Raw genomic sequence first — 25597 nt, forward strand, 5'->3', positions numbered from 1 at the left:
ATTTTACATTTGAAATATTTAGCAGTTTGGTGTTAACACTGCCAGAATAATTAACTTCTTAGAAGGAAACTAAGTACTGCATTCAACTTGATGACTACAAGATAACAAAATATACAATGTAGTTCTTCAATTTGCACTGTCCCTGTTTTGTTCTTTGCAATTAAATGAAATGATGTTGGTGTGCAGATAATGTCATACTGTACTTTTTCCACTGTGATCTGTAGAAACCTCTGCAGGTTCCCAGTCTAATCCAAATGCTTACATGAAAGAGAAAACAACAACTTTTTCCACACATACTGCCAGTTTAAATATTCAAGGTTTTCCAACGTGCAAGTATGTATTGAATAAACAAGCACCCAGAATGATAATTTACACTTCATATTGACACTTGAGTCAAAATAATATTTTAAAATGCATGTTTGTCTTACAATAAGTAACTTATCATTTTTAAAAAATTAAATAAAGAACCAAATGGATTAAATTATGACAAACGAGATGGGGACTCAGAGAATCCTACCTCTTTTGACATCCAATTCCAGTAATGACAAATATTCAGAAACATCTGACAATATTTGAATGACATAAAATTGGAGGACTTCTTACAACAAATTCAAAAACAGGGCAAACCTTTTGGCAAAATTTTTCTGTCTTTTCAGCAATAAGGAATGACTAGTGTTTCAACAAAATAATAAAGAATAATTTAGTTCAAGAGTTCAAGTTTTTTTTCGATTTGTACCCTCTAGTGTGTAAAGACAAAACTCTCCAGAAAACTCATAAAAGGCTAAGTCAAGCCAAGAACGGCAAAAGAAAAATAGAGTTATATTCTGAATAGTTGTGAACGTGTCTGTGGACATGTAGTGCAAGTGAAGACAAGTTTATCTGCTTCAGCTATGGGTTTTATGATGCCCATAATCAACAATTCCTATCAATGTGAAATTCAAGTTGGCCTACCATAGATGGGAACTTGGGACTTGTGTCACGATCTTATGACTTTTTGACTCGACTTGATCAAATCAAAACAAGACTTGGACTTGCTTGGACTCTAAGCTCAGTGACTCTAGACTTGGACTTGGCCACAAACACCTGCATGTAAGCACAAAAGTGTAATAGCAGTTTTAATGCGTGTCAATAGACATATTTTAGTCCTGAAGGTCCTGAGTGTAACATTTTTTTGTCCATATGTATTGTTGATGCATTGTGGGGGCTGAAGTTGTGAAAGGTGTGGTTTGCAAAATGTTATGCCATATACATTTAAACAGCCAAAATTATTACAGGAATCAAACACGAAAAAGACAAAACTGTCCTTATGGTCTCATGAGGGATAATAAAAAAAGATTGATTCTATTAGTATCTGTTGTCTACAGCTACTTTAGGCTGCCGCCTTCAGGTCATTAAGTCTCTGCAACAATTTAAAGGCAGCAGAACACACATTGATAATTGACTTGGAATATTAATGTAGTATTTTGTTTCAAAATGGAAATACTGAAGAGCCAAACTGCATGTCCATACTTAGATTGATGCTGCACTGCAAGCAAGAAGTCCTGAGTGAGCGATGGCCTGCTGCAGGATAAAAAGCAAATATTAGGAATAGATGAAGTCGGTGGATATAGTCATTTTTTACTTAAAGTGGTGCTTTGATTTCATCCCGATCAAAGCCCATCATAGATCAGGCAAATATTCAGTATGAAGCCACAGTCAAAACTTCAGTTTAGTAAATGGCACTTTGTTAATTGCACATAAATTTCTCACCTTAATGTAATATGTGGCTTTTCAATTAATAAAGTGTTAATGCGGAGAGAAAAGGCTACCTTTATAAAGGGCAAAGCAACAAAAAAAGCAACTGAATAAACAACACATGCAGGGAGTCTGTCAGAAATTCTTAAATTAATTTAATCAGTAATATTTACATAAAAAGAGCCATCCAACAAACTGTGGAGAGGAGATAACATGATTAAAAGAAGTACAGTTGAAATGTTTTCAGATTTCACCTTTTTGTTGATACAGAGAAGATCCTCAAACACATTTCATGTGTATTTATGACAAAGCAGGCTATAATATGACACAATACCCTCAAACTACAATCCCTACATTAATGAAAGAGTGAAACTGAAATGAACAAGTACTTCTCAGTCATCACCACAAAGCCAGAGAGAATCTCAAAGGTAAAGACCCGCTGAGAACAGACAGGAAGATGTTAAGGTTTAACAGTATCCAGAAACTTCTGTCTTTTGCTCCTGGGTAAATGAGTACAACCCCTAAAAATGCCCTTAAATATAAAACAGAACAATTTGACCCAATGGAGCAGAAATCCACAATTTATACCAACAATTTCTGAACCAACATTACTTTCCTTTATTATAAAACTGGAAGATTTTACACTACATAAAATAATTGTATCTTACAACAATAGAACTTTAGACAGTAAAATAGGTTTTGATTGAGGTAATTACATCATGGTGCTTGTACAAAGTAAAAAATAAAAAAAATAGATTTTTTATCTGTTTTTCCCTAACAACACAACCCTGGAACCAACACATATGTTTCATGTTTCTGCCACTTCTTTTCCATCTGTTGCTTAACCTTCTCAGCCAATTTCAAACCTTTGATCAAGGACACCAAACGTTTGTCCAAAGTATCCATTTGGTAGAATCTTTTATCCATCTCTCTGTCAACACGGGACTCAGACTGCACTCTCTGATCTACCCTCTTTCATCCTTCCAGTCATAAAAACGGGTCATGTTTGAGATCTCTACTCCCTTATTTTGTCATAGTTACTTCTGGTGATGGGGGAAACAAAGCCTTGATGACAATCGATAGTCGGTCTGTAAATTGATTTGCTTGGAAACTATATAAAGGGACCAAGTATGCTCAAAAAGCAGTTTATATGAATGTTATTCAACTACTTTAAAATAATTCAATGAACAGGGGGTATTAGTAGAGCTGCCACCCAATCAGAACCCAACAGGTCCTGACAAAATTGGGTTTGGTTATTTTTAACTGTAATTTATTAGAAAGATCTCTCCCCAGTTGTTCGTTTATGCCATGTTTACCAAGAAGTTATTACTGACCAAGTGACACACTGGGTTAAGGGGAGGACAGAACAAAACCACTGCATAACAAATCGAGGTGCTGTGATTTAGACTGATGTGCCAAGGCCCAGGAATAAAACAAGAAAAGCACAAATATAGTGACTCTCTGCCCCTTCCGTGGGGTTGCAGGATTTGCACATAGATGAAGATGTGTCTGAAACCTACAGCACTTGTGACCATCTTACTTTGCACTACTTAAGGCTAAATATGCCACAGACCTACTAAAACGTGTTTTTTATTGCTCTGTTTGAACAGGTACTGCATCATACAGTGGGATTTAAGGAGATAAACAGAGGGTTCCTTCCACACAGAGAATTTACCTTAGTAAACTATCTTGTCTTCTACCCTCTGTAGTTACCTGAGGAATCCCTACCGTGACCACCCTCTTCCTCCCACTTTAAAATAGGCATAGCTCTGCTTCCTCCTCAATCCAAGGGTGTGTTTTTTTTTCTTTGGAACCCTGAACTACAAAGATGTCAATCTCAAACATGGCCCAAGACAGCTCAAGTGTGTCTCTTTGTAGAGATGAAGGTGATTCTCACAAGAGTCAAGGCACAAATCTGGACATAACCTGAAGCGCTTCACAAAATGACTTATACCTCATTGACAAATGAAAATCTTACACTGTATATACATTTTTCTCAGTTTGCTGAAAACCCATTGAATTGAATACACTGTGAGGAGGAAAATGTATTGTCTGAGCAGGCTTTTCAACAGGAAGGCTGCATTTCTGGGAATTCAAGGCTGACGTTTAAAAAAAAAAAACACAGCAGGGAGACATTATGGGTATTTAGGGTTTCAGAAGTCCCATTCTGTTTCCTGTGTACACTGTAGAAGACAAGTTAACCACAGGAGAGAAAACTCTACATCACCAAGCTTAAATTCTGTTACTGACATTTAAATTAGGGCAAATGGCAGACGACAGTTAAGTCTGTCTCGTGACATATGATTGCTTTTTCATGTATCCAAGCTCAAACAACTGTTGTGTCTACAAGGTCCTCAGCAGGAAACACTGCTGACTTACTGGAACTTAATATTAATTTATCAATACAACTACAAAGTTATGTGGGGAAAATCCTTCTAGAAACAACTTCTCACACTGTGCAACTCTACTGGCTACTATCAACAAGTCAAAGACAGTGTATCCAGTTTTGAAAAGTCAATGTGAAGACTAAAGAACAAAAAAGAGCTCATTTGAATAAAACCACTGTTACTAAAAGTTCAGGGTTACTGTAACATCCATGTGTGAAAAAGGTGATTTATAAAATGTTACAGATTTAGGCCTAGGACTTTATCAACAGTGGTGCTCCATGTAGATTTTAAGATGTTTCGAACCTGCATTTAACCGCTTCCCCTTCCACAATGCAGCACTACCAGTACAGTTCTGGAGCTGCTTTTAATAGTTATCCATTGGCTTTGTTCTTCTTTTGAATTATGCCCAAATGACACAACAACCAGAATTTAACGTGCTATTAAAATGATCGCTGACTGATTATGCACTGTGGTGGCAAAAATGATCACACTTAAAACATTTTCATATTGTACTCCTCAAATAAAGCCCTAATTTCCTAAGTAACCAAGGTTGAAATCAAGCATCCTTATAGACTAACTGAACAAACACAGTGACAGAGTACTTTAAACTCAGGTGTGATTGTAATAAACGGACAGACAGAATGATATAGCAAAAATATTTGTTATTTTATGATTATTTTCTGAATTTATATCAAATGTTAAAACAACCCAAATACGAGCTGTTAGCAGCAAAATCCTTGTGTCATGTACTTTCTGGAAATAGTCTAATTCAATTGTCATGATCAAAAAAAAGATACTGTTCTCAGCATTTCTGTTATCGATACACACACTGTTGTCTGTGATGTCTGGAGTTTGACTTTGTACACCGCTCTGTAGATGCCAGCTTCATTAAAGCACTTCAACTCTTAAAGCATGCGCTTTTTGAACAGATTGGGTTTCATGAATTTGTATTGGGGAATTTTAAGGAAGCCCATTTGAATCAGGAAAAAAAGATACTACTATGTGATCCAAATGAAATTCTAGTATATTGGAAACTATTACACATAATTTAGGAAATATTTTGACAGTTAACTTAAAAAATGAAATAAATAAAAATCAAAAACGTGTTGCTTTAAAAAGCTTTTTTTTTTTGTTATACTAGGTCATAGGTAGCTCATACTAGGTATTTTTACCAAAGCGCTGACAATTACCATGACCTGGATGACTGAGAACATACTAGACTAGACTTTTGCAGTTATTAGAATTCAAAAATGCGACTCAAAATGTCAAAATGATGATACCGTAGTACTACCTAAGCATTTTGAGATTGAATAAATTACTCACATATTAAAGCAAACTGACTTTGCTCCAATGTATATTGTCCAATAATTCTTACATCAAGCTCCCAAATACAAGCACAAGCCAACACTTGTCCAAAAGGCACATGTACTTTAAGATTCAATGTGAATTTTCAGTGAGGGTGAAATAAAAATATCTACAAATTGTATTCATGGGCCTTGGCTGGTTTCTCCATCCAGGGTCTTAGTTTAGTTAAAACCTTAAAGTACAAGTAGTGATTCAGAGTTAGAAGCCAGCATCATTTCATTTCCTTTTACTATCTTGAGCACCTGAAATATATATATATATTTTAAACTTTACTGAAAGCTTCCATCCTCAGGTGACAATGGAAAAATTCCACACTAATTCATCCAAATCTGACCACACTCAGTATATAACACTTGTTTGGAAACTACAGTGACATCTACTGTAGGAGCCTCCAACGCTGCTGCATTAGCTCTGCAGCACTTTTGATCAGTTCCCTGTAGGACTGGGCAACACTACACAGCCATGCAGCAAGGAGGAAAAGTGTGAAAAGTGAGAGTTCTACAACATCGTGGTTAGCATTACGCTTTGCTCACACAGGACATCAACGGTGTGAAGCAGCACAGGGTTAAGCTGGGCTAAGTGCGTGCAGTTTTCTGACATCTAACTGTGAAATGTGTTTAACTTACATTTTGAAATTTTTGAACCATTATTAAAATCAACTATACATTATATCAAAATGAAGGAAATGTTTCATCTATGCTGTCAGTTTTTCTTCACCAGCATCTCCACTCGTGGCTGCATAAGCCTGAGGCTTTCCTGCTTTTTACTTTTCAAATCATAACATCAGCTCTCATGTCATTTGATAAACTAATCTCAGCAGCATCTCAGGGTGTCAGTAAACACTTTGCGTAACTCTCCAATTAAAAGCTCCTGAAAAAGCTATTAAGAAGACTTGAGTTAAACATTTCTTGTCAGACTACTTTTCCTAAGGTGAAGAAAGAACTGTAATGATCAACTATTCTCATTAATCTGTAGTCACAGTAGGACATACAGACCAAAAACACTTCAGCTTTGCTCTGTTCCTTGTGTGAACACAACCGCTGTGTCTTGTGTGTTCAAGCCCTTGGACTTAAAGCCAGTGAATGTCTTTAAGGCTTCATTGTATGATCAGTGTGTGTATAGAAAAGTCTTGAGACAAGGCTGTACTGTGACATATTGCATAAATCACCATTATCACCACTATGGTATTAAATATAGCCATCAAATCTAAATCTTATTAGCATTCTTTGTTATCCACACTTAGGACTGCACAATACTAATTAATTCCCTGCGTGTGTGTGAAACACAAATTGGAGCAAAGAGGACGTAAGTGCAAGTCAACAAGTATATCTGATATCTGTGAGTGAGCAAGTGTGTGTTACCAGCCCTCAAAAGGGAGTCTGTAGGTGTGTGTATTGCTGTGTTGGTGTTGAGGTGGTGGAGGAGGTGTTGGCTGTGGGGCTGTTAGCCAGACGGGAGGAAGTGGAGGAATCCGACAGCTGCAACTGCTCCAGCTTCTTCAAGTACTCGTCTCTGAGGGCCAACAGCTCCTTGTAGCGCTGTTCCACTGGACTCTGCTGCTGCTGGAACACACACACACACATTATTTAAAGTCACAGGCAGTACCAATACACATACTCTGGTGCATTGAATTGCAACAACACAAGTAACAAAATGTTACACAGAAGAAGACAGCTCAAATGTTTTATTAGTTTTGAATGCACGTTTGGTGAGTTCATTCTCTGACCAGGAGAGTTAAGCCCCATTGGAATTATTTCTCTAGGGGAGGTGGGATGAACTTGCCTCATATAAGGTTCCCAGTCAAAGATTTTAATTCAGCCTGGAAACTATGTGAGTTGAGTAGTTTTTCAGCCCCTACATGGTAATGATTACAGCTGAATCTACCTCCTGTTTCAGCAAACTTGCCCCTTTTCTTTATTTCAAATCGAGAGTCCTTCTTTTACAATGAATCTCTGAGTTTTTTCTGCTTGAAGATGTTTTTTGAGTCACACGGGCACTTGTCACACACACAGAGTAGAGGAAGAGGCTGAAATTAGTCAAATGAGATGAGCCTACCTGTTGTCGTATACGTGGGTTCCAGCGGATGTAGTAGGTCACCCAGAGCTCCAAGTGGCGCATGCTGGCAACAGGGTAGAGGACCCTGCCGGACTCCGGGGTGTAGAAGGGGTTTAAATAAATATCCATCTTACTGTTGACCAGGGACCACAGAGACACTGTCTTTGACCGCACCTCCTGCAACACAGGGGGTGTCACATTTGCAATTCAAATACAGAACAAGCTAAAAGCTAAAAGTCAAAGCAATGCTTGCATGCATGCATGCGGTAGGGCAGCTAAGAGCAAACAATGTTTTCTATCCATGTTATCTTACATGCTGCTCTCGTGCACTTTCACAGTTGTAGAGGAAAGTCCCGAAGCGACAGCTGTAGAGATGATCCAGGATGGTCAGCAGGAGGTGCTCATTAAACTCAAAGGCTGTAGGAAACTGAGAGGAGAGAACTAGTTACAATTCAAAGATGACGTCACGGTGTTATTTTATGTACATTTATTCTGGTCATTCATCATTGTTACTCTGCCAAGGAACATGGCAGAGTAATATGACAATCGGTGTTAGTTTGTCCATCTGTTAGCAACATTACTCAAAAACAGACTGCTGGATTTTGATAACATTTTCATGGAAGGTCAGAAATGACACAAGGACCAACTGATTAGACTTTGGCAGTGATATGGCTTATAGTCTGGATCCATGAATTTGTTAAAGATTTCTGTATCATTGCGCGATAGCGACACGGTGTCACTGTAACTATGACAAGTGGACACTACGTCAGCTGCCTGCTGACGATCACATGATTGCGATCCTACTACAAATTGATCACTGTGGACTTAACAGGACATATCCATCAGAAATGATACAAAGAACAACCGATTAGATTGTGGGAATGTTTCTGAGTCCCATCAATTCCCTCCGCCCGCTACATATTTAGGTCATGCGATTCGGTATCCGTACATAACGGACACATGCATAATGCATACCTGTGCTCAGGGCAGCGTCATTACGTTTGTGGGTACATCTATTCCAAATGGTCACATTTTAGGCTGCCGTGATTTCTGATCATCAATAACTAATAAACAAGTGCTGCATTTCTCACAATGCCATATGGGGGAATGAACAGCCTTGGCGGAGTATTGCGTTCTCTAAATCTTTATCTTTCAAAATAAATCAAAAACTTACACTGTCTGCACTTGGCAGCAGATTTCTCAATGCTGTGTCTTCACACCTGGACGCTATGCACCAGAAAACAATATGAATTCTGTGTCTATATTTAAGGTGTTGTCACTGTGCTGGATTCATTCAGTGCTATGAGTCCAGTGATGACCAGTGTTGGCTGACACTGAATTAACTACTTCCCACAACCTCTGGTCTATATTGCACTTCATCCTTAACCCAAACACTTTCTGCAAATTTAGCACCTCTGCACACAGATGAACCAAAATAGCACATGAAGATGCCCACAAAGTCCATGCACTTAAGACCTCATTCCCTGCACTGATTGATGTGCTTACATAAGTAAAACAGGGCTGTAGTGGCTTGTTGGTGACACAGGACCTGAACTTGACAAATAAACTTGCCCTGCTAGCCATTAAAAACTCAAGGTAATTTCAGTCAGTTCTTTATAACTACCAAGCAACAAGTAATGTTAAGAATTTTGTAGTTACATTAACACTTGAGTTGTGCTAGATAATTCAGATGTGTTAAACATACCTGTTTAGTCATTTGCCATACGCAGTCGATGAACTGAACAAAGATGGGCGATCTGTCCTGATCTGCATGATTTTTGTCACCGTGACCTATCCTCTATAAGCACACACACAAACACACACATTTAGTTACCTGAGCCGTTACTTGTAAAAATGTCTGACTCAATTTTTTGAATATTCCTTTAAACTATCAGACAATATTGACTATGGAGTCACAACACAGTTAGCGTAGTTCATTGTAAATACAAGTGTTGTTAAACTGTTACTCACTGAGGCAAATTTATGCCCAAAGCTGATCCATTCCTTTTCAATCAGCACCTACAAACACACAAACAATAATTAACTTCATTTCTGTCAATTCATTTCCCTAAACCCTTATTGTAAAAGCCAGACTGTTAATAAAAGTTACATTCCATTATTTAAAGGTACAGTGCAACCACTGGATGGTATGATGCAAAAACAATACAAAAAAATATTGTGCTGCTCACAACTGGGGTGAACTTTCCAATTTAACAACTTTTTTTGCCCATATTTCAGCAGTTTCCCTTTCATCTCTGTGCAGTTACTGACCTGGAATCCTCTCAGAGTGCGATAGTGGCTGTCCAACATCAGCATGGCCAGAGACGTAAGCTGAGCAGTTCGGTCCCAGCCATCACTACAGTGGACCACCACTGAGTTTCCACTGGAAACCTTGTCTGCTACTTGGATGGCTCCCGACAACACAAGCTACTTGCACAAGAATAGGATTGAGAAGAAGGAACAATACATTAAATAAAAATGATAAACTATGCCTTGGTGATTTCAGAATTTTTATGTGTAAATAGATGGTTTTTTTTTCCTGACCTTTACATGTTCTAGCCAGTGTGTAGACTCTAGACTGGACAGCCAGTGGGATTCCTCCACATTGGGGTAGACAATATCTTTAAGTTTCTTCAGGGATTCCCTCATGACGTGGATATTCTGGATGTCCAGGAAGACAAGCTCTGCGTTTTGGTATTCATCACCCTCGTAGCCTCCTCCAGTGGCCTGAAGATTGCAAAGATTGAGCACTCAATTGTACATGTGCAGGCATTAGAGGAAATCTGGGCATCAAGAAACTCTACGATTCATTGTCTTAAAGGACCCTCAACATTCACAACAAATTTACTGAAGCTTTGGCTTTTGAGATATTATCAGAGTGCTCATTGGACATTGAGGGCCTGCTGCCTTGAGGACAGCAAAATTAACAGCACTGACTACATGAGTACACTCAAATACGAAAACAACTTTCTTCCATAATCAATCTACCAAAACTGGCAGCATTTAGTTGTTTTTTTTAATAATAATTTTTGATTTCATAGCTGATGTCTCTGACCAACAACAGAAGCACAGGGTTATAGGAGACCTTGACTTAGTTTGATAGTTGTTAGTCTTTTCACAAGTAGTTGGCTTCTAGAGGTAAACTATTGAGCTAACAGTGGAACAAATTCTTGAGTCAGTCTCATTAAATCATTGCAGAAGATCAAGGTGCGACAGTGTAACTAATGGAGAGCTGTGACAATTATTCAATTGATTATCAAATTGAATAATCACTTGACTATTTGTCTACTATTAAATTAACCGTCAAGTACTTTAATAATCAAGAAAATTTAAGTTCCAGTTTAAGATAGGGTAGTTTTTGGATTCAGAACACTTCTATGACAAGTTTACTGAACAACTTTGGACTGTCGGCAAAACAATACATTTGAATGCGCCATCTTGGGTGTTTTGGACACACAACATGTTCCACCATTTCCTGACACCTGACTGACTAAACAACTAATTGCTAATGGCTAATAAAAACAATCGCTAGTTGTTGCCCTAAACTGATGTCATTTAAAAGGTGGAAGCAAAGTTTAAAGGATAGAAAATCATACGGAAAACGGGAAGTAAAATGGCATGTTTGTTTCAAGTATGAGTTCGAAGTTGTTACAGTCCCCTCATCATTCTACACATCTGCCATGTTTTCATGTTGTGCTATTTTTCATGTCTTCTGTGGAAGCTTAAACATGTAAGCCACACACTTCATGTGTTCATGTGTCTTTTTTCTTCTTTTTCTTAATTTAATGCATCAGCTCTTTCACCACAGCCAAGTTTTGAAACACATTTACATTTTTGTGAAATTTCTGTATTCAATAATGTATATTATAAAAGCAGATAAAAGCATAAGCATAAAAGATACCTAAACAGTATTGTAACGATGATACTGAAGAAATAATTTCACTCTGATTCTATCATCATCTTAGAATATTTTGGCTGGATATCAGAAGATTTGTGTATATTTTGTCGGCAACAAAAAAGTCATTTAATCAATGTAAAATAAAAACAAAACTCCAACTGTATTCATCTTTTTAGTTGTGTGTTTCAAATGTATAATAGAAAAAAACAGCTTGTGTCAGGATTTGTTTCTTTTCTCTGTTTTCTGTCATTCTAAACATCTGTACGTTAACGATTTACAATCCCATTACACAGTGCATTGTTGTCACTATTTTCCTATTTAAGACAGATGCAGAGTACTGCAACCTGTTCCACCCTCATGTGTCTGTCACTCCTCACCTTGTTCGCCACTGCATTGACGCTGGGCCGAGCATCGTATATAGTGAGCTTGGTGGTGTCGTTTGCCTCCCTGATCAGGTCCAGGTAGCGTTCATCGTCCTTGTTTCTTTTACCAGACATCCCAACAAGAGGCTGACTGCAGCGGGCAATCACTGCTTGGTTCTCCCTGTGGATCCACGATAGAACCTAAGGTACAAAGACATGCATTTATAGACGTCTGTCTATACTGTCGGACAAGGAATGGCGGTCAGTTACTTTAAATGGCAACAAATGGCACAACTAATTAAAATTTTATGTGACATATGGACTTGAAACGGGATATTCACTCACGATCCTCATGCAACTTCACTGGGCTTAAGCAGTTTTACAAAGAAGAATGAAGTAAAACTGCAGTGTGAAGATGTGCAAGGCGATTGAGACTTATCCACACTGCTCTAATTGCTGCCAAAGGTGTATCTATTAACTATTGACTTAGAGAGGGTGAATGCAAGGACTTATGTTACATTTTAGATTTTTAATTAATTGAGATTACTCTGTTGAAACCTGTTCTACTTTAACGTGAGTCTTTCTGTAAATTCTTGTCGGAAAAGCAAAATTATACTGACCATGATTCAATGCTGAAAAGCAATCAAGGGGAAAAATCTCCAAGGAGGGATGAATACTTTTATAGGCACTGTAGGGTTTGTTTTCTACAGTGCATGGAATTAGTTTGTAGCCTAAGGGTCAATTAATTCCACATCCTTGTGCCCAGACCAATGCAGATGTAACAGGTTTGGGTGGAGGAACAAATTGACATCATGCCTTGTGGATGCACACACAGACCGCATGAATTAGCCTAAAAGGAAGGACTGACTTAAATACCCTCAGCAAGAAAATCCCTCAGAGTATGACAATGCAAGTATTAGAGGGCACATTTTTGAATTTCAAATTCAGAGTCACTCACTGCATGATAGGACATTAGTTATGAGGCAATGACAACCAAAAAACGATTAAACTATTATTATTTTCACTGTTTTCTTAAGCAAGCACACCAAACTGCTTACTTTTTTCGATATATTAGCTTTTGTGAGTTGATATTACAAAGGATAATGCCTTTGTTTTGTTTTCAATTTTCAACAATTTCCATGAAGAAACAAAGAACAAGATCTTGATTCTTTTACAAGAACTGTTTGCGTTTTCAAATCCTATTTTTCCTTGACATAGAGGTTAATGCAATTGTTAATAAATGGATCTTAGGTAAAGATTTATTTTGTCAAAATTAAACATTTTAAACTCTGGACTATGCGTAACAAGAGTTTCATTTTATGTAGATCAGTTTTGCCCTCACCGGTATGCGTGCTCTTGACCGGAAGGCAGCCACTCGTCTGAGGTCCTCCTCTTTACTTTTAAAGGGAACAGCCAGCACAGTGGGGTAGGTGTCACACAGATCATAGCTCTTATTGATGAATGTAATACGCCACTTGTTATTAGGTAAGCCCTGGAGGAGAAAGTGATCATCATCAATTCGTGACTACAACACTGTATTGCTAAGGCAGCGTGATTCAAATTTTACTTTGAACCCAAACTCAGTTCTACAAAATACCTACCAAGTATTTATTGCTTTGACTGCCTAATACACATCTTAGATGTTTATGATTTACTTGGAATCTCCTAACTCTACCTTATTTCCAGCTCTTCTTACATAACATGCCAACATTACAAAATTATATACAAGTATTGGTATCACAGATTAATAGTAATGTAAAGTAATCATTATGCTGCACTTGTCTTCCTTCTTACCTGCCGTCTGAACTCCTCTACAGGTTTGTAAATGTTCCACCCATTCTCAGCATACTTCTCCTGTGTCACATATGCAAATAGAGGCTACATGGAGGCAAGAGACAGAGATTTAATTTAAAGACTACAATCATATTATAGCAGCAGCACTGGTCACCTTATGGTTTTGTCCACAGGCTTACAGCGTTCACTTTTTAATCAAAGAACAATTCATTTTCTAACACAGTTTGCCATCTTTTGAAATGATACAACCAGTTTAATGTGCACTGTGCTTCAACTGTAAGTCAACAGAAAAAGAAATTAACAGGACTTCCAGAGCACTCAGTAGTATCTGTCACTTTTCAGCTCTAAGTGAGATGCTTTAAACATTTTTAAAAATAAATCTGTTCATATAATTTATTGCTGTTTGCTTTGTTGTTGTTCAATTCAGCTTCCAAGCAGTTAAGAGAATAAAAGCACAGGTATTTCATCGTGTCTACTGGCTCTTACCACAGGCATAAATGTGTCATGTGTAAAGCTTGACACAAATTTTAGTATATACGAACATTAGCCAAGCAGATGTAGCTGTGATGTGGGTGGGTAGCTATGTGTCATGGCATATGAGGGGGCTGCTTCTCCGCATTTCAACATTTGCATGAATGCTTGGCTTTGAAACAAATGGAGGATGACTACATGCAGAGAAATGTACTTTCTCAGCCAGCACTGGATAGATTTAAATGTTTTTTGCTCTTAAATACAGTCAGTGTTTAAGTCTGGACTAATTTGACAATAAAAGACAGTGAAGCATTTTATTTAAAATGTGCTCTCTTTGTGCAAAATGTTCATTGTGCTCTACAATGACTAGGTGTTTTTAGTCTAAAATATAAAACATAATCTGGTTTGTTTAACATTTTTTTGTTTACAACATAATTCCATATGGGTTCTTTCGAAGTTTTGATGTCTTTAGTAATAATCTACAATGTAGAAAATAATTATTAGAAACAAAAACCATTAAATGAGAAGGTGTGTCCAAATTTTTGACTGGTAGTGTGTCTCCTTTTTCCACATTCAAGAAGAACATCCATCAGCCATTAGATGGCAGCAGGTGTTATCAGCTTACCAAACCATGTGAGAGGGGGAAGGCATGTCTGAAGAGGAGCTCAAAGATGTCTCTTCTGCTGTGACCTTCCTGCTTTAAGGCAAACTTCAAGTTCCTCATGTCCTTGGGGACAAAGAAGATCAACAAATTTACAGTCAAAACACAGAATCCCACACACAACAGATAAGGCATGCAAAATAATATTCCAAACTCGATTAGTATTTTCTTATTACAAAAAAAGTTTTCTGTGTACATGGATAATAACTGCCATCATTTATATTAAAATAAAACTCAATACTTGGCTTTCAACCATGGATTTCTTAGGCTGTAGTGAATGTATACAATGGCTGAGATACAAATACAATGACAGTAAATTGTCCTCAGTAGACTTTGGTGCATTATGTAACTGATAACACTACACATGTCATCGATATAAGTTATGGTGCTTTTAGACGCAAAGCGATATGTCCTGCGGCTGCTGCTTAATTCGGTACAAGGCGTGGGGAGTCACAAGAGAAAGCGGTTTCCTCCTAAGCTCTTGATACAAATGCAAACCTGTGTTGTATAAATTGGGGAATTCATACACACACCGCATCAACTTTTCCTCCGTTTTGCCTTCCATTCCTAGCTGGATGCCATGTTTCCACTGGTCATGCAGGTATTTGTCACAGCAGGTCAAAATTCAACTAACTTGAACTTAACCTTCTGTGCTTTGCTCAGCATAATAACAAACCACTATGCTACAGTGAAATAATGGCTTTCACAGCACATCAGTGCCATTGCCAACATTAAACAAATCATACCAACTATTTATGACTAAATACACAGAAACTGACCTAGTAATCATTTTGGTAGCATTAAAAGATGACCATCAGATCACCATGCCTGTAAATAAATAATTGACCACTAAATAAACAATAAAGTGCACAAACACCTTGCAGGTAATATCCAGGCCATAGGAATTTTCTCCTCTGCTTGATGCCCCACCCATCTTCTCCACTCGACTGATAGCACCCAGAGGAACGTCCAGCATCACTGTTACATCCTACAACACACAACAGCAAGCATGTCATCACACTCAGCAACACACAAAATATGTCACACACAACAAGCACACAAGTACACCAATTAAATAGTCTCTAACAAGTAAAATAAACGGAATAATCCCCCCTGGAAAATTGTTCCTTATGAATATGTACTTTGGAGACATAATATTCCATGTTACAAGCTGGGAGATCATACACCAAGACAACAAACAGCCCTGAACCTAGAGATCTTCTAAGTTATCCTGAACAGTATCATTATGACCAATCAATACAAAGTGTCACAAGGCAAAATTTTGGATACACTGGCTTTTAGTCTGAGTGTTAAAAATTGTAATCTATGTTTCATTACTAAGCAGAGAACAACCAACTCATTTAAATACAGTTGCATTCAAAGAAAGTGCATGCCTTTAAATTGTAGTTTTCTTCCGAATAACCATGGCAATATTTGTTAAAGACTGCATCACATAATTTGATATGTGACACAAGATGTGATATTGCATTATTTGGTATTTTCAGCTATGTAAACACCCCCCGGACAGTAACTGGCAAGCTTAGAAATGTGAATTCCTAGGTGATGCACTTTCTTTGAACACTAGTGTCTATTAGCTGTTGCTTTAAATGATGCCAAGTACTGTTAGAAAACTGAGAGTCTGTTTAAAAAAGAAAAAGAAAAAAAAACATATTCTGCCCCCCTCCCTGACCAATGTAAATTACCCCTTTTGGTTCCATGGAAAATTTAATGGGAAAGTCCTGCACTTCCTTTACCTGGTAGAAATCCACACAAGTATATGTGGCTGAAAAATGTATGTCAAGTCTAGTTCCACATGAACCATGTGTAGCTCAAAATGACAGGCTTGCTGTAGAGTGTGTGTGACAAAGCAATGCCTAGTATTAAGAGCAGCTTCATTATTTGTATAGTTGTACATACTATACTATACTAGTGCTATATAAAGGTAACAATGTAAGCTCTTTTTATGAGAAGATAATCTAGGAGTCTTGGGTTAGATTGTTTCCGTTAGCCTGAAGTGGTCAACATGAATTTTCGTTATTGCAGAAAAAGGCAAATATTATGGTGGTGAATAAATATTGTGAATGACTTTGAGGCATACACGGTGCTTGTTCAGGTGAAAATTGCGCAGCCCCTCAAGAAAAATGTAGAAGATTCAGCCTGTAATAACAGATCAAAGGAGTGGTGCACCATGTTAAAAACAACATAAACAGATATAGTGTTAGATTTAAACCAATCGCTTGTAGATAAGCAGAATGTTTCCATGACACACACAGTCCAGAGCCAGTGACTGGCCCCTTATGAGTTTAATAGGACTTACAGCATCTGAACTCTTGAAGTACAGTCTGTAGTTTGTGATTAACACTTTGCCTTTCACAGCTCCATTGAAGTGACACATGTAGATGATGTCTTTATCTGAAAACAGACAAAACGCAAACAGATTGATTGCACTACTACTAATCTTCCCTTTTATCTGATTTTGCACCCAGAGTAGGTTCCTTTTTTCCTATCTGTACTCTGGTACAGATGCCATTATTACTTTATGTACACAGTTAGTACTGTGAGGGAAAAAATAATCACCATATATGCACAGACAAGGAAGCAGAATAAGAGAAGCGTGCATAAAAAAGGTGGGCCATAACAGAACCTTCTACTCTCAGTTTAACCCATACAGTAAGCTACCCAATCATATGTGAACTGATGACAGGTATACCACTGCTGGACTGAGTTTTTGTATAAAACTGGTGACAAAGAAAAACATAAAGATAGATTTGTATAAGTTTAACTGGCAGTGAGAATTAATTCCTTTGAACAGAATGAATAGCTATAGTAAATTGTACTTACCTATAATTCTTTCCTCTCCTGGCAGTAGAGAAACATCAGCTAACAACTCCATCTTCAGAGACTCTCTGGGAGTCTACAAACAACACACACCAAAAGTTGTAGAACCAACCAATATATGTGTCCTTTATTAATTTGGTATTTTAGAGATAAGTTATGTACAAAGGCAAAGAAACAAAAATAGGTAAAACAAATGTAAGATTTAAACCATCTACATTAATAAATATGCAAACATAACAATACTAACCAACCCAATAATAGTCAAAAACATGTAATCAAAGGTTTACAGTTATACTGAAGGCAGGCATCTGGCTCCACAGAAGGAATCACTAATTCTGTGTTTTTAGTGCTTCACAATTCTATTAACCTGATAAAACGACTTACAGCAGGGACACAATAATTATGCCTCCAGAGAATGTTCATATTAAACTAAAGACAAGAAATTCTTCCATTACAGTGACTTAAAATATGTAATTTCTGTCATGGCGTCATCAAAAAAGGCTTAGGTTTCACAAAAATACTGGAGTGAGGAGGACTGCTGTTGGTCTGGTGACACCCTTCAGACCCAGGCCTAGGTCCCCTTCTAGCTATTACACTAGCAAAATAAAAGCCTTTTCCATTCCAACAGGCACAAAACTGTAGCAGACAAACAAAAAACTTCTCCAAAAAGCCCTCCAATACCAAAATGAGTATGTCTCTCATGAGACATTCATTTAGGAAGAAAACTGTGAGCAAGATGTTCTGAAATTAGTTTACAATAGTCACAGTGGTAGGGTCATCCATTAACCTCGACCAGCAATTCTCGAAAGATAAAGAAAGAGCACCTCAGAGGGTAAATAGCAACACGAAGGTATTCTCTATGCACATCTGATCCCAAGCAGGTCAGAGGAATCATAAAGGACGCCAACATCAGAAGTTCTTAGAAAAGTAAGAGGTTTCCCAAAGATTGAAGGTCGTCTATGTCAAAAATATAAAAATAAAATAGTCAAACAAGTGCAAGTCAAACCTCAGAAAGTTCGAGTATCTTTCAGTAAAAGGTACTAAACTCAGGGAAGAACGAACAAATCAGTATCAAGCTGGACCAAGTGTGAACAGATTCAGAGACCAGTAAGATGGGACATCATAAACATGGAAGGTTTCCTTTTAAGTACCTGAACTGATAGACTATGACAGAGAGGACTTCATGCGCTTAACCTCCACAACTGACACTGCTGCTACAAACACTATAATCCGAAAGTCTAAGGAGCTGAGTGCTGGTCTGAGGAGCAAATCCCTGACTTGAACAAGCCGAGAAAGTTGATGCTTCAAATCCCCAAATCAACTGTGCAAACAATTGTTTGTAAAGTGCATTCCACAGTTGTGTCACTGCCATAGCCAGGAAGGAAAAACAAGTGATCACAGGTGGTCATGATGGTCAAGAACCAGAAAAAAAAAAAAAAAATCACCAAAAAGGTGATTCACAGCAGGCCTGCAATAAATTAGCAAGCTGCTGAAATACAGGAGGCAGTGTCCACAGTCAGGTGTGTTTTACATCACCGTGGTCTAAAAGACTGCTGTGCAAGGAGGAAGACTTTTCTCCAGAAACAGCATCTTAAAGATCGACTGAAGTTTGCTGCTGATCACAGAGACCAAGAAAATAACTTTGAAGAAAAGTTTTGTGGTCAGATTAATAAAAAAAATTGCTTTTGGCCACAATGACTAGCAATATGTTTGGAGGAGAGAAGGTGAGGCTCTTAACCCCAAGAAGACCAAACCTACTGTGAAGCATGGTGGTGGTAGTATTATGCTCTGGGGCTGTTTTGTTGCCAGTGGAACTGGTGCTTTATACAAAGTAAATGGAATAATGAAGAAGGAGAATTACCTCCACATTTTTCAGAAAAACCTAAAATCGTTAACCAGAAGGTTGGGGCTTGGATGTAGCTGGGTGCTATAGCAAGATATAAGCCCAAACACACACCAAAAGTGGAAAAAAAAGAAGAAGGCTAAATCAGACTACAACTACAGGTGTAGACTTGCCTTACCAAAGTCCTGACTTAAACCCTGTCAAGGATTAGGGACTGTGCTGAAGAAACAGGTCTGTGTCAAAAATTCTACAAATTTAGGTGAACAGCACTAATTCTGTTAAGAGGAGTGGTACAAGATACAACTAGAAGCCTGCCAGAAGCTTGTGAACAGCTACCAAAGGTGCCTAATTGAGGTGAAAATGACCAAAGTATATTTAACCAAATATTAGAATATGAGAATGGCTGTATGTATATTTTTGACCCAGCAGATGTTGTCACAATTCCAGAGGAAAAATCCATGAAAGAACTGAAATGTGTGATTGTTGTTTTTTTTTTTTTGTGACAAAGATGCATGTGTTTTAATGACTCCATCATAGAAAATTAAAGAGTTGAAGGAGTGACTGGAAACTCAGGATTGCTATAATATACAGGGTCTTTACAAATGTATGTAAACATTTGTTCACAACTGTATTTCTAATTAGTGGGCACTGGTACACTAGCCCATTGCAGATCCACTATAAAGAGAGACAAAACACACTCATAAATCCACTTACGCTGGAGATGTGTGCGTCCAAGGCATTGGAGTTGTAGACCGAGACAGGTGAGGCCATCGCTCAGGGAGGGGGCTTCCACAGGCTGAGAATGACAGATACAGCGACCATTAATGGTGTCATGCAAACATCATGAGCAAAGCTAAGCTTTTATTTTTCAGTCACTATGATCCCACATTTCAAATTGTCAATGGTACTCAGCAGAATCACATTTTGAATCAACATAACCCAATTTTCTAACCATAAAACATTTACCTGTCTGGAAGGTACACGTCGACCAAATGGCATGAAAATTACATAGGATTATACAATATCGGGTGGGGTCCAAGTGAATTTATGGAATGGAGGAAAAATGTGTGCAAACTAATAAATAAATCATGCTTTAAAATAAAAAAAAAATCCCACTTAAATTATGCTCACACATTCTAATGAAGCATGATTTTTGAAACATTTTAATGTTTACATGATATCAGGCACAAGACAATGTTGTTTAAGAGGTAGGTTTTATAGCTATCTATCCAAGCCAAAAATCAAAACTAAAGCTGCAAATTTAGATTAGAGTTGACCACCAGTTGAATCAGGTTGAAAGACCTTTGAGCATAAATAAGCCCACTTGTGTCATTAGCTTGCATCATTAACTAACAAGTCCACTTCTAATGCTGAATTGCAACTTCCAACAATACACACAATAATCAGGTAAAAGTAAGGCAAGTAAGAGGTGTTCCATGCACTAGGGATGTTTATCTCTCTGTAATACTGGATCTCAGTAGTCATGGCAACACCTCTCAGAAACCTGTGTTTTACAACCATTTTTTAATTCACCTTACCATCTACTGAAAAAATGAATCATCCTAAAAATACATTACAGAGCAGTACCCTATACTCTGCTTGAAAAGCCGTCTCAATCAGAGACCTACGTTAGTAAGTGACATCAGAAGGTCAGCAAGCTAAACTGGCATTGAGTGAACATTTTCTGTGTCATGAAGCTGGCTTACTTTTACCCAAATTAATGTGGATGACAAGCAATGCTGCACTTTAAAATATAAAGTGATAACAGCCTTCTACTGACCAAACAACTGACTAAAAAAGTCTTACAAACATAAACCTACACAAACCTTGCAGGTCAGCATCAATAGCAATAATTGAAAGTTTCAAATCTGAAAACAATGCAGTATACTGTCCAACATATATTTTTTAACATAAATATAACATATACAATAATTGGTGTGACTGCTGGGAGCAAACATAATTTTGCTCTTTTGTGTCTATAGGATTTCCATATAGTTTTTGTCATTCACAACTTTTGAAATGATATTTTTGATGCAGGACCTTTATAGTGAGACATCAGTAATTTAACTCAATAAAGAATCTCACACTTAACATAACATGAATTATTTTGGTTACCAGAACTGCACATCCCCTAAAGAAAGGCAGTGACATAGATAAGTGGGTTTGTTGGGGGTTATGAGTCTCTCCCAAATATTTGCGAGAAGTTTTTTTTTCTCTTTTTTGGTGGGGTCCAACACAGTTATTACAGTATGTAGTCCATCGAAGAGAACAGCCAAAAGTCATTCAGTTTTCCACAGGTGGACAATCAAGTTCTCTCTCAGACATCTCCGGGAAAACTAAGGCAAACAAGAGACGCCAGTCCACAATGTAGATTTCCACAGGAAAGGGTATAAATATTTTTAGAACTGAGAAATTTTTTTAAAAAATATTATTTCGTAGCATTTCTAAAAAACACTTTTGTTTTGTTGTTAAGTATAGATTGATGGGCAAATACAGCCATTTAACATGAACTGTACAATATTTAAATATATGCAAAAAGCAATGGGTCTGAATGTTTTCTAAAGTGACTGTACATGAAACTACTAGCAGTGAATACTTCCTCATTCGGTGAAAGGCTGTGGGAGAAGGGTGGAGTTTGAAGAATTAAAAGCCTATGTGAATAATTATAGCCTGTGGAAAGTAAGCTTCCAATGTCTGATCAAATGTCTGCACTGTACCTTTATAGCATCAACTAAAACATGTCTGTGTGGCATGTGCTGAAATCATATGTACACTATGTTGCCTTTAAATGTCAGATGGATTTTTTTTATATTCTTGTTCATTTATTCTTTTTTTAAGACAGCTGATAGAAATCATAAATCTGGATGTACATATTTTTAAAACTGAAATTAAAATAACACCAAAAGCCATATTTTAGAGTTAAAATATTCAAAAATATATAATGGACAAATTCTTATCTGTAAACATTAACATAATCTTCTGAATTTGGTTATTAAAACATTGCAGCCAAAATATGTAGTGACTGGGATGTTTTACACTGTAAAAAACAAACTTGATATGGATTGCTCTTGCATCGAGGTCATTTAGGGTAAGTGTCTTCACAAGATGACAATCATTTTTGAGATGTGAAATTAGCCAAATCTATGCTGAACTTTTTGCTTTCTACAATACAAGAATGAAACAAAAATCAACTGACGAAATAATAAACATTCAGTATATAATGAAAACTATAACAAATTTATTTAGTTTTTTCTTTCTAAATTAACCAGTCAGTGGAAGAAAAAAGTAGTAGAATACTGGACTATTTATATTTACAAATCCAATATAAAAGCACACTGAAAATTACAACAAGAAGCAATGTAACTGACAAACCACAAAACATGTTGGCTAAAGCTTGGTAATTATGCAACTGATAGCAAAACACCAACATCCCCGGCAGCTAATGCTAGTTTTACTTTGATGTGTATAGTCACCTTTAGGATCAGTGCAGTGCTTTTAATCTCACAATAAACCTGGATAGCAAACAGTATTTTAGAGAACAAGTTTTAAACCAATAGCTGTTCTGCAGTGAAGGTGACTGGTAGCCACAATGACTGACTTAACCAGAACCACAGAGTGAGTTGCTCTATTCAAACAGCCAAAAAGCTATTAGTATTAGTTCTTTACAATATTGGATAAAACTGACAGTGACATAAATTTTTTCTGCAATGTTAAGAAAAACAGGAATTTCCACCAGATGACTTTAATAAATCTATTTGGAACAAGAAAAGCACTCAGAGAGCACAGTAGTCCGCCAAGGCTGCTCAGTCGTTGTATTATTTCCGACATATAAGTCCGGATAAGTCCGCAGGGTCGATTTGTAGTAGGGTCGCAATCATGTGATCATCAGCAGGCAGCTGATGTAGCGTTCACTTGTAGTGATAGTTCCAGTGACGCTGTGCCGCATTCTTGCAATGATACAGAAATCTTTAACAAATCTGTGAATCCAGACTATACGCTGCATCACTGCCAAAATCTAATCACTTGTTCTTTGTGTCATTTCTGACCTTCCCTGAAAATTTCATCCAAATCCTTCGGTCCATTTTTGTGTAAATCAAAATCAAATCAAATCAAATTTATTTCTAAAGCACTTTAAACCAACCAGAGTTGACCAAGGTGCTGTTAAAATCCGATTACTTTGGCCACTATCAAGATTTTACAGACAAAATTTTTTATTGCGCTTTCAAATTTGAATAAACAGAGTACTGCTTTCACTTAAAAAATAAAATAAATGAACAAAAACAATAAAATAATGTTCTTCTTCACCTGAATTCAGTGTATTTCCTAAAAGGAGAAATATATATGAACGTGTAAGTTGTCTAAAATGTCTCAGTTGTTGAACACCTGCGTATCAATAGACAGTACAATTTACCAATTTTACCTAAACACCTCACATGGCTACGGTAGAGGCTAGCTAGGTGGCAGAGCACAGAGAAGCGTCTAGTCTCACGCAGGTATTACCTTGCACATACGTCCTTAGACACACACTTAAACATTCGTATATATTCTTATATTTGCAAATGTATGCTATTATATATTTCACAACTTAAAATCAGCTCCGGTAAATAGAATGACAAAATGCTGTGAATAACAGAAACACGTTCAGGACTAAAAATGGCTGCTCCTTCAAAAATAAGTTACGATTCTTGTTTTAAATAAAAGCAGTCAATGGGTTTGTGGCACAATGTAATACGGAGTGGTATGGTTAGCTAGCAATTACCACGGACAAAATAACCTAAGGAATGGTTTGCGGTGTCAATACACAGTTCAAAGATATGCACACAGAGCCAAAATGTTCCTTTCACTCTTCATCACCATCGAGAATGTACTCGGCTTCACAACAGGGAAATACTCACTACTAAATCTGAGCCCATACAATAGTTAAAGTCGGTGTGGAGAAGAACAAAGCTCATGTAAAGCCCCAAAAGTGAACTTTCCCAACTTGGCCATTCCAATAGGCACATCTGTGGAGTTACACCAGGAAATAGCGTAGGCCTAAACGGTACGACAGCTTGTTCCACAAGAAATTCAGGCCATTTCTGGCTTACAGTGCACCGAAACCTAGGGCAAAGCCCTCCAAAGAACACTTAATATGGACTCAGGCGGCCTCTTGGCGGCCAAATGTCTTAACTTACCCGCAAAGTGCGATTCTCCCGTGGCTGAATGTCGATCTGTTTCCTTCAAGCCACAGCAGGAACTCACTCTATGTCACGTGACAGGCTAACATGGCGCAGATTGGCTCGTTGTCGAATTGTCGTTCGCAAAGGAAACAGGGAAAGGTAGTTTTCAAATCTGTTGCCCTATTTTTGTGGAGCAATAATTGTTTTAAGTGACAGATGTGCCTGGATTTTATATGAATACGCATCAGGCAAGACGATGCATTGTTTTCTGTATACTCTTTAAAATAAATATATTTTGTACGTTCTCATCTGCTGTTCCTTTTAGGAATAAAGTGCTGTTAACCAGTGCCGTCACTATGTAATTAAACTAAAGAACTGGATTTGATGGGTTGGGCTTCTTTATTTTGTAATAAAGAGGACAAACGTCCTTCCGCGATATGGTGACACGTAGGCTACTGTATCTCTGACGAGATAAAGCTTCAGAAGGGTCCAATTGCCTCTACCCATTATGTGTCAGTGTTACCAGTAAACACTGGACAGGTTGGTGCTTATGTCTTTATTTTGTTTGTATTTGTAGAACATATTAGAACACACAATTCTAATGTGCAAAGTGTACAGAGTGTATATGTGTCACAGTATAGGGATTATTTTTAGTCAGATTACAAAAACATCTCAAAATGAGGTTGATTTTTCATCTTTTACACTTCTTGTAGCTAATATAAAAACATCGGATGAATTCATACTGGAACATCGTTATCAGTGTGAATAATTACAAAATGGCTCTGCCTTTTTCAGTATCATTACAATCTGGCCCCATCTCTTACAGTTTTGTACAACTTGTACAGCTGCAGCCTTAGAGATTCCAATTGCTGGGCCTTTACTCTCAACCGTACGAGACCTGAAACTGCTTAAACCCAGCAATATAGCTAAGCCAGTACTAGAACTGAGTTGCAGCCCTTGCTTCAGTCGTAGCTGGGCACTCCTTCAAGAGTTCAAAGTGCTTCTCCAGCTCATTCTGTCACTATCCGAA

General features: G+C 37.5%; 1 protein-coding gene across 2 annotated transcripts; it reads right to left on the reverse strand.

Moving 5' to 3' along the window:
• Positions 1-1872: 1872 nt before the first annotated feature.
• Positions 1873-24686, reverse strand: mtm1 (myotubularin 1). Of its 2 annotated transcripts, none has more exons than XM_023263613.3 (16): positions 24583-24686; positions 20123-20204; positions 17569-17641; positions 17045-17139; positions 15605-15715; positions 14692-14793; positions 13596-13679; positions 13144-13293; positions 11817-12002; positions 10086-10268; positions 9813-9968; positions 9513-9560; positions 9247-9339; positions 7855-7968; positions 7542-7718; positions 1873-7045 (listed from the first exon to the last, which is right to left on the reverse strand). In XM_023263613.3, the coding sequence occupies exons 2-16, from the start codon at positions 20177-20179 to the stop codon at positions 6854-6856; spliced, it is 1821 nt and encodes a 606-aa protein (XP_023119381.1). In that variant the 5' UTR covers positions 20180-20204; positions 24583-24686; the 3' UTR covers positions 1873-6853. The 2 variants fall into 2 exon arrangements, with proteins under 2 accessions (XP_023119381.1, XP_023119380.1); XM_023263612.3 differs by having other exon boundaries at positions 1873-7048; positions 24583-24685.
• Between the last annotated feature and the right edge of the window lie 911 nt (positions 24687-25597).

The sequence above is a fragment of the Amphiprion ocellaris genome, chromosome 23 (genome assembly GCF_022539595.1).
Source record: "Amphiprion ocellaris isolate individual 3 ecotype Okinawa chromosome 23, ASM2253959v1, whole genome shotgun sequence".
NCBI lineage: Eukaryota > Metazoa > Chordata > Actinopteri > Pomacentridae > Amphiprion > Amphiprion ocellaris.

Bases quoted from the DNA above. Each gene is read 5' to 3' on its own strand.
- mtm1 (XM_023263612.3), bottom strand. From the start codon at position 20,179: ATGGCCTCACCTGTCTCGGTCTACAACTCCAATGCCTTGGACGCACAC. The intron at 12,003-13,143 runs GTGAGGGCAAAA...TTTGTACCTTAG, and splicing joins GGTCAAGAGCACGCATACCG to GTTCTATCGTGGATCCACAG. The intron at 10,269-11,816 runs GTGAGGAGTGAC...TGCAATCTTCAG, and splicing joins TCAATGCAGTGGCGAACAAG to GCCACTGGAGGAGGCTACGA.